Raw genomic sequence first — 16,635 nt, 5'->3', positions numbered from 1 at the left:
ATATACTCAAATTGTTATTCCGCTGCGAACACTGATTATGTTAAAGATATTATGTCATTTGTCAAACAATATGTATTATTTAATAATGTACTAAAACCATTGAGTACCCGTTTTGGGATAATATTATGTACGGTCCCCTTGTGGCCTTCATTGATATCTAGATATTTCGATTGATTTCCTTATACAAGTCGAGTCATCAAGAAACCGAATATGCCCCTTTCTTACTCCCGCTCCTAAATTCCCTCCCTTAGTCGCGGTTTCCCCGAATTTGCTATCCTTAGCAAGTGCGGTCGTGACATGGGCTGAACTAAACAAATCTGAAACAGGCCCAATAGAATTAAAGAAATTCGGCCCACATAGAATAAAAGAAAAGATGACCCAATGAATTAGTATTCGGCCCAACAAATAAACTGAACCAGGCCCAAGAAAAATAAAAGCCCAAAATCCTCCCCATCCCTAACCAATCGGTTTCTCTCTCTCTCTAATATTTCTCAATAATTCACACCACTCAACATCTCCCTTTTCTTTATTAAAGTAGAACATTCCCCCTCTCTCTTAATTATCAAGATCGAAACTCTCTCTAAAATCAAGAAAGGAATGCTGCTCACATCTCTCTCTCTCTCTCTCTCTCGATCCAGTCGAGTCCTTCCTCAAAATCAGTCGAGCTCCTTCTCTGCTCCGACCGGCGTTGGCTGTCGCTGTGCCTAGGTCCGGCGTGGCCGCACCTGCCTCTTCCTCCTTATCCTCTCTCTCTCTCTAATCTCTCCTAAATCAAACGCTCCCTTCGGTTCTCTCTCTCTCTCGATCTGTATTCAGCCGAGGAATCCGCCGCCGCTGCAACTGGATTCCGGCGAGCACCGTCGACTGGGAGCCGCTGGAGTGAGCCGCTGGAGTCCGCCGCCGACTGCAACTGGATTCCGGCGAGTTCGCTGCCGTCTGCTGCTGTTTTCTGGTCTGGGTCGCGACCAGCGGCGCTAGGCCTTCGGCCACGCCATCCCGCTCAGCCGCCTGGAACTGCTGCTGCTCGCCCGGAGTCGCGGCTGCTGCTTCTCCTTTTGCAGAGCTCCGCCGACTGCTGCTGTTCGTGGAGCGTCCGGCGACTGTTGCTGTTCGTCGAGGAGTCCGCCGCCACCGTCGCCAACTGGAGCCTCGCGAGTCGCCGTCACTTGACGTCTCTCGGTCCGACTGAACAGGGCAGTAGCCCCGCGAGTCGCTGCTGTCGTTCTCGGGCTCCGATGAGGCCGAGGAAGTTGCCGTTGTTGCGGCTCGACTGTGCAGGGCCGCGTTCGATGCCTTTCTAAAAGCTAAGTTATTGTTCTATCTCTCTACTATTGTATTTCAATTCGTTTTGTTGCTGATGGAAATTCTCATGACTTGGTTTTAAGTACAAAGGCAGTATAAAGGTATCAATGTATGAATTAAACTATTTCTGTTGAATGCTAATCATGTACGCATATGTGTTTTGCTATGTTTCTCTGTAATAAACTTCATCCTATATTTCTGAATTTCTAAAACATGAAGTGAGGAAAGTGAAATGCATATATGAAGATAGTGGACTGAGATGGCATGAAATACCTTGAATGATGCTTGGTGTTTATGGACTGCTCGTTGGTGTTGAATGAAGCAAGAATTAACTGATACTTGAAAATTTCTTTGGCAGAGAATGATGAAAACGTTTAAGTGTGGAATGGGTATGAGGAGGTTATATGCTTTCAATCTGTGAAGGTGTTCGGTGTGAATATTTTGCAAATATGCTGCTGGAGCTGGAGTAAAAAAGATGTACAGTATAGGCGTGGAGAGTTGGAGTCAAAAGATGTACAATAGATGTACAGTATAGGCGTGGAGAGTTGGAGGAGCGTGCCTTAGCAGCCCATTTTTTTTTCTTTCCTTTATCTTATCTTAGACATATGTATAAATAATTGAGGGTAATTGATTTGATCTGTGCGTATCTATGTTTATTTGTATCCAGACTCTCTTCTTGGTCTCATTCAAAAGTACTCTATGAAACTATATCTGCTTCCTTTCTTAGCTAGAATAAATTCTAAATTAAATCCGTAGATTTAATTCTTCATAAACCGGAATAAATTCACGACTCAAGAAATAATAATAAAATTAGAAAAATAATTCTATTGTGATTAATAAATAACATGACTTAGCTAAATCAGTTTTGAATCTGAAATGAATAATTGTTGGCTTACTCAATAATTCTCATCGCGGTTTTACTCACGCGAAGCTAACTGACTTAGTAATAAAATAATGACTCTGCTTCAATTAGAATATAATCCAGTGTCATAAGCTGAATTTAAATAATAAATAATTACTGGGCTTGATTTACTGAAAGATGAAATAATAATTATCGTATTACTGGATTTAAATATAATAAAAGAGCGGGTTGTTACAGAAAGTCCCGACATCTTGTTCAGAAACTCATAAGCCTCTTTCCTCGCCTTAGCCAAATCGAATTTGTAGCCAATCCTACTTGACATCATCTCCAGCCTTTGCCCGGTAGTGCTCATGATTTCACCAAGAAATGCATACACATCTTTGAGATCATCATCATTTTTGCATTTCCTGCTTCTTACTCCAACTTTGTTGTCAGCCTTCGAACTCTAACAAGTGCTATCACCAGCCTCAGTATCAACGTTTGTTTCATCATGCTCATCGTTGATGTGACCTTCTGCTCGTGCCTCAGCAACATTGTTGTTGTGTATCATCTCATTGTATGCATCCATGACATCCTCAGCCTGCTCGCCAGTAGCCCTATCCTTGCCAAACACTTCCTTCCATGCTTCAAACATAGGCCACGCCTTGTAATGCATCCCCTTTGCGTTTGCATCCTTCTGCTCAAGCCAACAAGATGCCCAACAATTATAAGACAATACACAGTCAGTTATAAAGTATGTTACACACACATAGATAATTGATTAGAACCACAGTACCTTCATGATGGTGTCCCACTGATCATTATCGCAGTCTATCATGAATGTACCATTTGAACTAAAGCCAACCCCAGTGATCTGCACCATCGACATGAGAGAGTTGTAGCTCTTCTTCCAGGAACTTATCTTTGAGTTTATGTGCGGCATTCCCTTTAGATCAGTGTCCGGAAAGGCCTTTCCCATTGCATATTCAAGCTTCGACAGATAACCTGCTCTGAATCCATTGTTAGCTTTCCAGCCATTCGCAACCAACTCCTTGAGAGAGGCCAGGAGTACTTCCTCTTCCTTATAAGTCCAGCTGCGCCTTGTTTTCTCAGATTTGTTTGCACGCCCGCAGAAAATGTTGCTACTCCCTGCTTCTCCGTTTCCTTGTGAAAAATAAAAAAGGTGCGGTAACATATGATTCGCAAAATATAAACAAAATCACAAGTGACAGAGTCCAAAATAAAACACCAATTCAAAACCTGTCACGCCCCAATTCCCGAAGGAAGGCACGAATGCCGGGACATGACTAGGGGTTGGATTTAAGAAGCGGGAAAGAAGGGGATAATAATAATAATAATAATAATAATAATAATAATAATAATAATAATAATAATAATAATAATAATATATATATATGTTCATCTCTTTTTGTTAATATTCTTAAAGAATATTAATGTATAGTAATCGTTGTTGTATAATTAGACTAAGTATTATAACATTTTTAATATTAAAGTCGGAAAGCTTGGCTCAGCACGCTGGTGGTTTAGAACCAGTCTACAAATACGTGCGGCTAAACAATCGGACATTTAATTACAATTTTAATAAAGCAGTAAATGATGGGGTAACCGAGTCTAGCTCGCCAAAAGGAGTTGACCGGCCAGCTCACTCATGAAATTGGCATAGCACAACATGATCATGAGGGCTTTGGTCAAGCGTCCAAGAGGGGCCGACTACATGCACTCTCCATCGAGCGATAAATAAATTATTGCATAATAATAATATCATATATATAATCTTTAACTAGCATTTTACATACTCAAAATATATGACATATTTTTTTTAAAATATAATAGCTAGCTATTTCAACATATTGCAGCCAACCCGCCACAGCTGCTTCCGTCTCCACCATCTTACTAACCTGAAAAGATTGAAAAGATTTGTGGGCTGAGTACTAGTGTACCCAGTGGGTCGTGCATTTTTGAAATAATCATTTCATATGATAGTCCATGCACATACGTGAATTATAGAAGGTTTTAAAATAAAACAATTAACTTCTATAATCACAAAACATTTTCATTCATTGCGCGCGCCATACCGTAGCACCACTGTTACCCTTATCATTTCATTCGTAGTCCCTGGGCGACCCCTGGGAAGTAATCATTCATTCATTCATCATTAACTAGATGGGACCCCGGGACGAACCCATGTCAGCTACACCATCTAGCCGGATTAAGGGCGAACCCAAAATCCTCCTTTCGTCTATAAGGCTCGTGGGGATCAATCCACTACCTTAAGACCGTGCGCACAACTTTTAATAGGTGTGTTAGACCTATTAAAAGTCACAATTGTTACATAAGAGCATTAAACAGTGGGAGAACGTGAAAACATTTCATGGACATACCACATTTTATATAATTACATCAGAGCTTAATAACTCAAATATACTTTGGAAAATAGAACCCACCTTAATGCTGTGATACTTTCTGTCGATTATTCTCAATCCTCTTGAACGACCACATTTCAAAAGCTTATTTTCAATTTTAAGAGCTCAGTGCTCGAAAATAACATCCAAACCCACTATTTATACTAATTTCAATAGGCTATAGGTTTGATTAGTCAGCAGCCTATTTATATAGGTATGCTTAGTTATTGCTTTAAAAGCTTTCCACGTAAATTCATGCATGAATATAAAGAGAACAATTCATATTATTTTAATGAAACACAATTTGATAACTATCATATATATACTTTTATATATTATACGCATATATATGCATACATATCAATTAACAACTTTAATTAGCCATAGACATTACATGCGTATATACATATATTATAAATAAAATAATTATTAACACACACACACACACACACACACACACACATATATATATATATATATATATATATATTAGAATTCTATTTGTACAATTATTTCCAAAAATTCTTGAGTCTATAAACTTGCGTTTGAAAACTCTTCAAACTAATTATAATTATGAAAACGTTGAGAATTATGATAAATAAAATCATAATTATTAACAATATATAATTCAACTTCTTGATTGTCAATCTAATTTATTTTAAGTCCAAATAAATTCAAATTCCCTTAATTTCTACCAATTATTCTAAAAAGTAATCTAATATTATTCTAGCGAAAAATCGGGGTGTTACATCCCTCCCTCCTTATAAAAATTTCGTCCTCGAAATTGGCGTACCTGGTTCACTCAATTCGGGGACCGGGCTCGTTGTTGTTTATTTTAACTCTTTTCTATTGGTGCAATCTTTAACCATATGTCCTGGTCTTCCACATTTAAAGCAAACATTTGTCCCCATCCGACATTCTCCTAAGTGAGGTTTGTGACATTGGGGACACACAGGTTTTTGTTCCTGAAATCCCCACTGTTGAGGGTATTGTTGGTTTTGCTGCTGCGGTTGTCGTAGTTGTTGCTGAAACTGCGATTGTTGTTGTTGTGATTGTTGTGGTGGTGGTTCTCTAAAAAATTTCCTTTTTGAATTTCCTTCTTCGAACGATTCGGCTTCCCATTTTCTCTTTTCCCTATTTCCATCAAATTGTTGTATAGATTTCTTCTCTCTTTCTTTTGGTAATAATGACTCAATGTTCAAAGCCCTTGTTAGTGATTGGGCATAGGTTAGTGTTCCTTGACTAACCAATGATATTGCAATATCAGGATGCAGTCCTTTTCTAAATTTGTCCGCCTTCTTTTCATCAGTATCCACCAGTTGTGGATAGTATCTTGACAATCGATTAAATTGACGATCATATTCTGTTACCGTATTCTTTCCCTGCCTTAAATTCCAAAACTCATTCTGTCTCTTTTGCCTATAGCATTCTGGAATAAATTTTTCAAACAGCTTTTCCTTGAAGTCTTCCCAAGTCAAAGTGTCCTTTTGTGCTTGAGTCATAGTCCTTTCTACTGACTCCCACCAGAAGTCAGCCTCATCAACCATTTGGTATTTTGCACAAATTACCTTCTCTTTATCGTTACACCTTATATAGGTAAAGATTTTTTCTATCGTTCTAACCCATTTTTCGGCGTCTACAGGATCACCTAGGCCATCAAAAGTCGGAGGGTGTTGTTTCCTGAACATATTTTCGGTATCTCGAATTGGGATATGATTAACTAGTTCATCATTCTCAGGGTTTCCGTTGTTTCTACCTCGGGTTCTTGTTGCCATCTGTCATAAAAGATATCCTTAATAAGTCTCTCTATCAGCTAACATAACTACGTCCAATGCAACATTTGGATCATTTCATTATATCATTTTCTTATCACTTTCTTTTGTCATAAAAGTAATCACATATTTTCCAACCATAATGCATGGAAGAATCAGTCATCATTTTGAAGCTATCTTTAATGCATAATAAATTATGCATTTTATAATTCATTCCTTGTGAGAAACTCATGTGAGAAACTCAAATAGAACTCATCAAATATTTCCTGAAAAATCATTTCTTGTGCGCTTTTACGAATAAGCATCTTTAAACATATGCTACTTTTTAATTCATGCTTTTTGTAAAAATAACATACCTTGGTGGAGAGATAGCTAGCTGGGGTTGCCGCATTTATATATTCAATCACATTTATTTTTTTTATTCATTTATTGATTAATTCAAAGCCAAAAATATTACTATGATATTAATCGGGTACCAAACTAGGAGCGTAGATCCGACAGGATCCTGCTCTGATACCACTCTGTCACGCCCCAATTCCCGAAGGAAGGCACGAATGCCGGGACATGACTAGGGGTTGGATTTAAGAAGCGGGAAAGAAGGGGATAATAATAATAATAATAATAATAATAATAATAATAATAATAATAATAATAATAATAATAATAATAATAATAATAATAATAATAATAATAATAATAATAATATATATGTTCATCTCTTTTTGTTAATATTCTTAAAGAATATTAATGTATAGTAATCGTTGTTGTATAATTAGACTAAGTATTATAACATTTTTAATATTAAAGTCGGAAAGCTTGGCTCAGCACGCTGGTGGTTTAGAACCAGTCTACAAATACGTGCGGCTAAACAATCGGACATTTAATTACAATTTTAATAAAGCAGTAAATGATGGGGTAACCGAGTCTAGCTCGCCAAAAGGAGTTGACCGGCCAGCTCACTCATGAAATTGGCATAGCACAACATGATCATGAGGGCTTTGGTCAAGCGTCCAAGAGGGGCCGACTACATGCACTCTCCATCGAGCGATAAATAAATTATTGCATAATAATAATATCATATATATAATCTTTAACTAGCATTTTACATACTAAAAAATATGACATATTTTTTTTAAAATATAATAGCTAGCTATTTCAACATATTGCAGCCAACCCGCCACAGCTGCTTCCGTCTCCACCATCTTACTAACCTGAAAAGATTGAAAAGATTTGTGGGCTGAGTACTAGTGTACCCAGTGGGTCGTGCATTTTTGAAATAATCATTTCATATGATAGTCCATGCACATACGTGAATTATAGAAGGTTTTAAAATAAAACAATTAACTTCTATAATCACAAAACATTTTCATTCATTGCGCGCGCCATACCGTAGCACCACTGTTACCCTTATCATTTCATTCGTAGTCCCTGGGCGACCCCTGGGAAGTAATCATTCATTCATTCATCATTAACTAGATGGGACCCCGGGACGAACCCATGTCAGCTACACCATCTAGCCGGATTAAGGGCGAACCCAAAATCCTCCTTTCGTCTATAAGGCTCGTGGGGATCAATCCACTACCTTAAGACCGTGCGCACAACTTTTAATAGGTGTGTTAGACCTATTAAAAGTCACAATTGTTAACATAAGAGCATTAAACAGTGGGAGAACGTGAAAACATTTCATGGACATACCACATTTTATATAATTACATCAGAGCTTAATAACTCAAATATACTTTGGAAAATAGAACCCACCTTAATGCTGTGATACTTTCTGTCGATTATTCTCAATCCTCTTGAACGACCACATTTCAAAAGCTTATTTTCAATTTTAAGAGCTCAGTGCTCGAAAATAACATCCAAACCCACTATTTATACTAATTTCAATAGGCTATAGGTTTGATTAGTCAGCAGCCTATTTATATAGGTATGCTTAGTTATTGCTTTAAAAGCTTTCCACGTAAATTCATGCATGAATATAAAGAGAACAATTCATATTATTTTAATGAAACACAATTTGATAACTATCATATATATACTTTTATATATTATACGCATATATATGCATACATATCAATTAACAACTTTAATTAGCCATAGACATTACATGCGTATATACATATATTATAAATAAAATAATTATTAACACACACACACACACATATATATATATATATACTATTTGTACAATCATTTCCAAAAATTCTATTTGTACAATCATTTCCAAAAATTCTTGAGTCTATAAACTTGCGTTTGAAAACTCTTCAAACTAATTATAATTATGAAAACGTTGAGAATTATGATAAATAAAATCATAATTATTAACAATATATAATTCAACTTCTTGATTGTCAATCTAATTTATTTTAAGTCCAAATAAATTCAAATTCCCTTAATTTCTACCAATTATTCTAAAAAGTAATCTAATATTATTCTAGCGAAAAATCGGGGTGTTACAAAACCATAGAAATACAAGTTCATTCCAGCAACAATACTCACCGGATTTTTTTCAGGTACAATTCCGACCAAAAAACCCTATGAACTTTGGTTTTGAATGAGTGAAAACATAATCGAACGTAGTAACGAACTTAAATGAACCGAAAAGAGAGTTAGAACTCACCCAAATGCATTGGATTCATTGCGTTGGCTCGATGATTCTACCCAAAGCAAATGGAACTGGCTTCGTTTTCCCTCCTTGCCTTTGTGGTTTCTCGCTCAATAGCTAATGAGTGGGGTCTATCAATTTCCCCCCCTAAAATAGGCCCAAGAAAAATTTGGACATTTCGGTCATTGTGGGAAAATTGCAGGGTTAAAAATATAATTTCAATACATAAGCTCAATTTTATATGAATACACCAAACACATTTTGCTTATAGTCGTGTGTTCATGTGGTGCCCACCAAACACACACCACTTGAAACAAAATAACATAAACTCTGTTATTAAAATGAAGATAAGTTTATAATGCATTAACCCATAAAGGCTACCACACGCGCCCTAAGTTGCCTACGTATACCGAAGGAATCAAAGCCATATAGTTCTCTTACCTTCGTCTTACCTTAGGTGACACCGCATAATCTTGAATTCTTCTACATGTCGAAGAAAAAATCATTGTCGAAGTTTTCGCCTTCGGTACATTAAGATGACTCTGAAGCATCGTTGGTTTCGACTTCGGTTGTGGTTATAGGGTATTTTTGGAACAAATCTTCTCATTTGTGTTTGTTGCTCTCTTACTTTGGCTAATGTATGATCTTTGAGCAATAGTTGGGCTTCAAGATTATGCGGTGCCATTTGGGATCTTCGTTCGTTGAGCATGTATCCTGCCTCGCTAAAAGCTTGCTTGACCGCTACCGTTGATTCTGGGACGAAAAATATCTCTTTGGCCATGATGACGAGAATGGAGAATTATCTTTGCTTGATTGACTACCAATTTAAGATGTCAACGTCATTTGGCCATGCACTAATTAAGTCCCCTTTCCCCCCTGTCTCCTTTCGGAATTGAGAAGTCGGAAGGTATGTTGCTTTTTGAGGATTTTTTCGAATAACAACACCACGTAGACAACGAGAGCCTCGTGGTCTATTTCTAATGGTAGCTTGATAATCAATAGAGCTTTTGCCCATATCATTACATTACGACGAGAGCCAAAACCTAAACCGGAAGAAGCCATTTGTGAGGATTAAGAAGATACATGATAATAGAAGAAGAAAAATATATAAATAGAGCAAGAATAACAAGAATGCAAGAAGAACTTTCTTTCTTCAAAGCTTAAGAACAAAAGAACAAAAGAACAAGAACTCAAGAACTATAGAATTTAGAAAGCTTAGAGAGAGAGAAGTAGATTTGAGATTGGTGTGAGAAATAATGAGGATTGGGTGGGGTATTTATAGGTGAAGAATGAGGTGAAAATGATTTAAAATTTGATTTTGAAATTAAAATTTAGTCAAATATTTTAGGAAATCAAAATCTACACTACACGCAGTCCGAGACGGTTCTACGGTTCCCCTTGGTTTCTGAGACGATTCCACGGTTCGCGGTTCGGACCTTCGAAATTGTCGGTTCCGGTTCTGCATGGTTTTGCGGTCCTCTCTTGTTCGGTTACTATTTTGAATCGGGAACTGCCGGTTTCAGATCTTTAGAACCGGAACCAAACCACCTCACCAAGGTTTTGGTTATAGTTCGGAATCGTCTCACACAGTTCCAGTTCCAAAACCGTCCCTAACGGTTCGGTTTGCCACTTCGATTCTCGGTTCCGATTTTTTTTGGCCATCTCTACCTCCCGTGTGATGCACTAGAGATGTCAATGGGCGGATTTCATCCGGATCAACCCGGGAAAACGTTAATCACCAATTGAGCTACAAAGTAACGGTTTTGACTCTGGTTCTAGACTTGACCCGCTCAGACCCAGAACCTGACTAGTCCAGACTAGAGATGCTAAAAAAACGAGAACCAAGAACCAAACGACTGAACCAGATCGGTTTGGACTGTTCTAGAACCGGAACCTTGTGTGAAGGTTTCAAACTGGAACTGGAACTGTAACCGTGGTTAGGCGGTTCGATTCCGATTCCAAATGTGTCGAACCGCTGGTTCCTCGTTCGGAATCGTGCGGAACCACATCGGGAACCGCATCTAAACCAGAACTGCCGATTTCCACGGGTCAAATTGGGAACCATAGGAAAAACCAAGGAGAACCGTGGAATCATCTCGATTTTCATGTGCTGCAGATTCTCATTTCCCAATTTTTTTTTTCAAAATTGAATTTCAAATTTAAATTTTAATGCATCCCCCTCCCCCTTTCACCTCATTCTTCACCTATAAATACACAAACTTTCAGCATTTTCTATTTTTTCTCACGAACTTAATATTCTTCTGATTTTTCCACGAACTTAAAACTCTTCTGATTTTTCCACAAAAATCATTTCCCTCATATTTGTCAATTAGTTTGTGTTTCTATATTGGTTATGTTGCAATTTTGGTTATGGTTAAAATATTAATTTAATTTTTTTTATTGTGTCGAGAAATTGAAAATCTTTAATATAATATTTGGATCCAAAAATTCTATCATGATATATTTCTCCACGAGTTTGCACTTAGTTATGATTAAAATGTTAATTTAAATTTTTATAGCGTTGAGAAATTGAAAAGCTTTAATATGATATTTGGATCCAAAAATTCTATAATTGAGTGAGAAATATGGAGGAAATAACTTTCGTGGGAAAAATAAGAAAAATATGAAGTTCATGAGAAAAATTAGAAAATGCTGAAAGTTCGTGTAATTAAATACAAATGACTCAAAAAAGTAATTAAGACCGTCGACCGGTCACTCTACGGAGGCAGCTTCGGTGGACATGTCAGTATTAATATGGGGAAAAATTAGACAAGCACAAAATTTATGTATTTATATTTTAAAAATAAAATTTATGAAAAAAACTACACGAATAACCTTTTCATTCAAGACAAGTTTGTCTTTACCCCCAAAATGTGACCGGTATATGTCTTTAAATTTGTGGGCTATTTATCATTACTTAAGCAAAAGTGGCTACTTAATAAAATTTCCTCAATATTTTTAGTGGTCTTATTATTAAATGACGATTTTATATAAAAAAGAAAAGAAAAAAACCAAAAAAAAAAAAAACCCTTGAAAGCACAGAAAGAGCAGACTAAGGGTCGAGTCTCATTAAAACAATATTTTTAGTGGTCTAAACGAAGACAAATTTGAATTTAAATATTTGAATCATTCTTGACCAATTCTTTGCACTAAATCTGATTTTTGCCTATGCCATTCTAAGATACACTTTTAAAGAATTACTTTTCAAAACGCTGACTTTTACACAATTTATTTTTCACACCTTCCAAAAGTGGTTCCATTTAATTTAACAGATAGAAATTTCAATATACATAACACATAACATACTAAATGCACAAACTAAACAATAATCTATAAGTTAGTTAAAAGACAACTACTCACAAAATTTGCATGTATACTCCATAAAATTCTAGCGTACTAGTTTATATTCCAAAATTAGGTTAACTTCAGACACTAACATGACATTATTAGACAAGATGAATAGACGGAACCCACGAAACTGAACTCCAAGATACTCAGCTTTGTACAATCTAAACTAAAAAAACAAGAATAATCAAGGAACATATTATTTACCCTTCAATGACATCTAAAAAAGTAGTTCATCTACCTTCATCTATAGATGAATAAGAAATTGAATTTCTGGAGAATTCCTCAACAAAAACATTAGTTGTCTCCGCCTTGGTAGTAGCAGCAGTTTGGGTGCTGCTACCATTGGTGTTGCTAGTAAATGCAGTAGAAGTCGTAGTAGTCCATCGGCCTACGCGGCCTTGAAGTCCGGGCTTCCCGGGCCTCGGTATAGTGAAAGAATCGCTCGATAGCATGAGATGGACAGCATTCATATCTGGCCTTTCTGTAACACTAGCTTGACAGCATAACAGCCCCAGTTGAATGCATATTGCAGCTTCTTCTAGGGAATATTTGTCGAGATTTTCATCAACTAGTTCTAATGACTTCTCAGCTTGATATAATCTCCATGCCTAAATAGGTAACTAGCATTAGAATCCAATAGCTCTAAACAAAAAACTACACAAATCCCAAGCATGCAAAATCATCTAGAGTAGAGTAGCAACCACCTTTCAGTGAGGTTGTAAATGAACCAAGATAGTCGTGAGTTACTCAGATCTCAACTCTATAATATAAAAACTCTTTCGAGCTTATTTAGTGGAGCTTGTTACTAAATCAGTCAAACTTGACATTACTCGGCTCGTTAGTTGTGAGCAAGCATGATATTAAATTATTAACTTGGTATAACTTATTCTTTTATACTTTAAATAGTTATACATACATATAATTAACTTGATTTATCCTAGTATAAAAGGATGAATATAAGTAACAATATTTTAGTTTTAGAGCAACTAATTTATTTTTTAAGAAAAAATGATTAAATACTTATTTAAATCTATATTTAGAAAGCTCATTTGACATTTAGACTTGCAAACTAGTAGTATATTTTTTTACACACTTTTATGATAGCAATATACTTACATAATGCAACAGGTCCGCCCTTTCAGCACCAAGCAACTTATCATGATTTTTCCTTCCAGTAACAATCTCTAGAAGCAAAACACCAAAGCTAAAGACATCGGTCTTCACAGATAGATATCCATGTATTGCATACTCTGGAGCCATATAACCACTGCATCAAGTGTAGTTAATTTCAACAAGATGGAGAAATGGAATCTCATGAAAAATAACAGAACTTGACAAAACAAGAAAGAGACAGATGATGGATTTCTGCTTACTGAGTTCCAGAAATCCGGAATGTGTTCAAATGAGTCTCTTCCCCTGGAAACAACCTTGCCAGACCAAAATCTGAGATTTTTGGGTTCAACTGATCATCGAGTAATATATTGCTGCATTTTATGTCTCTATGAATTATCCTTTCAGGGGCCTCTTCATGCAAGTAGAGAAGACCTCGTGCAATCCCTTTTACTATATGGAATCGTTTTGTCCAATCCAGAAGTGCTGACTGTTTCTTATCTGAAAATTAACTTTGCATCATTCCCAGTATCAAATGTACCATGTAGGACATGTACATATCAAATCTGATATCCTGTATGATATGTGCACGTAAAAGTAATTAGATAGAATCAAGTCAACTACCAAAAAGAAAGTAGTCGAGACTCCTGTTCGGCAAATATTCATAGATAAGCATCTTTTCAGGTCCTTCCGCACAGCATCCTAGCAACATGACTAAGTTTTTATGCTGAACCCTTAGCAACAATTTCACCTCGTTTGTGAATTCTCTAATCCCTTGTCTTGAATCCAAGGATAACTTTTTCACAGCAACTTCTTGACCATTTGACATCAATCCCTGAAACAACAATTAGATGAAGACATAGACATTAAAAGTTGGCTACAACATTCCCAAATAATACTTGAGTTGGTGGTGTATAGTTGCTAAAAAGATATATTAAGGATGATTTATAAAAGATTGTGATAGGTTACAGTGATTTCAACAGAATATCCAAATTTACTAGGATTTTTAGGCAGTATTATGACAGATAGAGTCTCCAAAAAGTCCTGAACATCTTTTCTTAAGAAAAGGAACTGTATATTAAACTCTTGTGATGACGAACCTTAGAAAAATGAGTTGGTTGAGCACGTAATGAAGGAACATTTTCACACACAATTCTAAAATAACTTGTGTGCGTATGATAGCCTAGTGATAGAGTGGTTAATGTCTGAGGTCAAAGGTCTCTAGTTCGATCATTTAAAGTGTTAGTTTCTCCTACCAAAAAAATTTTATATTCTAAAATAACTTCTGGGCATAACTAGTATCACTGCCACATATCTTACCGGAGCTTGAATTCCCAAAAAGCCCCTCTAAATGTCCTCGAGTTCCATACTACATTCAGTCCTATATCATTCTTCCACCAGAAGATGACTTTGTTCTAGGTGATGCTCCAATGTCTTAGCAAACGATGTTAATCATGAAGGATATAACATGTTTTCAGTAAAACAATTTTCTGAAACTTAAGTTAGGTGAGGAGAGAGTGTAAAAATTCCCTATCTCTCTGTTACTTCCTTCTTCTTCTTTTTGGCTTAAGATGACACTTAATCCGCTATAATTCAAGATATTGATCAATGCTATGAAGTCCTGAAAATTTAGATCCATCCTTGAAGACATCTCATGTTCCTGATTCCACTGGTAACACATAATAATTGAAACAGCCCCTTTCCCTAAGTAGAAAGTGGAACTCAAACAAGTTTTCAGTTACTAATCTCCATCACAAATTTGAAATAGATCATGCGCCTTAATACAAAACCTAATAACCTACACAATTCAATCACTGATCCAACAAAAACCAGCGAATTATGTATGATTTAAATTACCTTGTAGACGGGGCCGAAGCCGCCATGGCCGAGCTGGTTCAGCTCGGAGAAGAAGTTAGTAGCTATTTGCAGCGTCTCGAGCTTGTAGAACAAACCGGAGGTATCCTCGGCGGCGGAGTCGTCGGCGGCGGTGGCGCTCAGCCGGCGGCGAAGACAACCACACATGTCGGAAAACAGTCTCATAGAGGCATCAAAGAGAAAGCTGCGGTGGCTTTCTCCAAACCCCCACACTAAAATCCAGGTTAAAGTTTCCTTTGAGGAAGCTACAATGCAAATTCATTAAAGGATCAAGAGAAAGAATGGTCAAAGACGTTGAGATTATTAGTACTCCCTTCGTTCCCTTTGACACGTTTGAATTACGCACGGAGATTAAGGAGTTGTAGATTAGTGTTTTAAATGTGTAGCTAATAAAATATAAAAATGATAAAGTAGGAGAGAGAAGGTAATAAAACTAATAAAGTAAGAAAGAGAGAGTAATAAAAGTGATAAAGTAGAATAGAGAATGTAATAATTATTACCCAAAATGGAAATAGTAGTGCTATTTGGACAAAATTTATCCGAACAAAAAAAAGGTTAATTTTTTTTTAAAAATCAATTTATTTATAAATTTTGATTCAAGTTTTTAAAAATTTAGTTAGTTTTGTTGTTTTCTCCATATTGTAGTTTTTCATAATTTTTTAATATTTTTTATTTTTTGTTATTTTATTTGTAATTTGTGTACTTTAAAAATAATAATAATTAAAAAGATTATTAAAAAATTACTACAATATAAAGAAAACAATAAAACTAGCTAAATTCTATTTTATTTTGAACCAAATTTTTTAAATACATATATTTTATAAAGTATTTAACTATATTTTGTCCGGACAAATTTTGTCCAAATAGCATTATTAAAATGGAAATGTGTCAAAATTCACGAGACGGCCCAAAAAGAAAAACATGTTAAGATTCGTGGGACGGAGGGAGTATTAACTAACCATGTTGACGTTGAATTTGACTCGATCTTTTGATGTGTGTTCTTAAGATTTATGGAAAGGAATTTGTCTATTTTTCCAAGGCAACAACTATTCAATTAAACTTAATATTTTATTATATTTACAAGTATAATAATTGAATTAGTATTAATTTTATATAAATATAAAATTAAAAATATTTTATATTTTCCCACCAATTTTTTTACAGTTTTTTTCTTTCAAAATTTAAATAAACGTGTGGTCTGTTTTGATGAATCTGTGTGTTTATCTTTCATCCAAATCTTCTTTATCCAAAAAGATAATTCCTCATTCTAAAAAAAAATAAAAAAAGATAATTCATTTATAACTCAATCAACAGAAAAATCTGAACTAAAATAGAAAGAAAGATAATTTTCCTAAA

At 35.8% G+C, this 16,635-nt stretch overlaps 2 protein-coding genes and 1 long non-coding RNA gene across 3 annotated transcripts; all 3 read right to left on the bottom strand.

Annotated features, from left to right (window-relative positions):
* Positions 1–2,410: 2,410 nt before the first annotated feature.
* LOC130990358 (uncharacterized) lies at positions 2,411–4,695 on the bottom strand. The gene is made up of 3 exons (XM_057914577.1): positions 4,609–4,695; positions 2,940–4,062; positions 2,411–2,840 (listed from the first exon to the last, which is right to left on the bottom strand). The coding sequence occupies exons 2-3, from the start codon at positions 3,336–3,338 to the stop codon at positions 2,610–2,612; spliced, it is 630 nt and encodes a 209-aa protein (XP_057770560.1). The 5' UTR covers positions 3,339–4,062; positions 4,609–4,695; the 3' UTR covers positions 2,411–2,609.
* Positions 4,696–7,397: 2,702 nt separating this feature from the next.
* LOC130990357 (uncharacterized) lies at positions 7,398–9,078 on the bottom strand. Its single transcript, XR_009090943.1, has 2 exons — positions 8,962–9,078; positions 7,398–7,549 (listed from the first exon to the last, which is right to left on the bottom strand). It is a non-coding gene; the product is annotated as an uncharacterized LOC130990357 (long non-coding RNA).
* Positions 9,079–12,302: 3,224 nt separating this feature from the next.
* Positions 12,303–15,620, bottom strand: LOC130990356 (G-type lectin S-receptor-like serine/threonine-protein kinase B120). Its single transcript, XM_057914576.1, has 5 exons — positions 15,262–15,620; positions 14,029–14,239; positions 13,668–13,905; positions 13,411–13,561; positions 12,303–12,902 (listed from the first exon to the last, which is right to left on the bottom strand). The coding sequence occupies exons 1-5, from the start codon at positions 15,442–15,444 to the stop codon at positions 12,525–12,527; spliced, it is 1,161 nt and encodes a 386-aa protein (XP_057770559.1). The 5' UTR covers positions 15,445–15,620; the 3' UTR covers positions 12,303–12,524.
* Between the last annotated feature and the right edge of the window lie 1,015 nt (positions 15,621–16,635).

The sequence above is a fragment of the Salvia miltiorrhiza genome, chromosome 6 (assembly GCF_028751815.1).
Source record: "Salvia miltiorrhiza cultivar Shanhuang (shh) chromosome 6, IMPLAD_Smil_shh, whole genome shotgun sequence".
NCBI lineage: Eukaryota > Viridiplantae > Streptophyta > Magnoliopsida > Lamiales > Lamiaceae > Salvia > Salvia miltiorrhiza.
The sequence above is the reverse complement of the archived record's forward strand: the minus strand, read 5'-3'. Positions and strand labels throughout refer to the sequence as shown.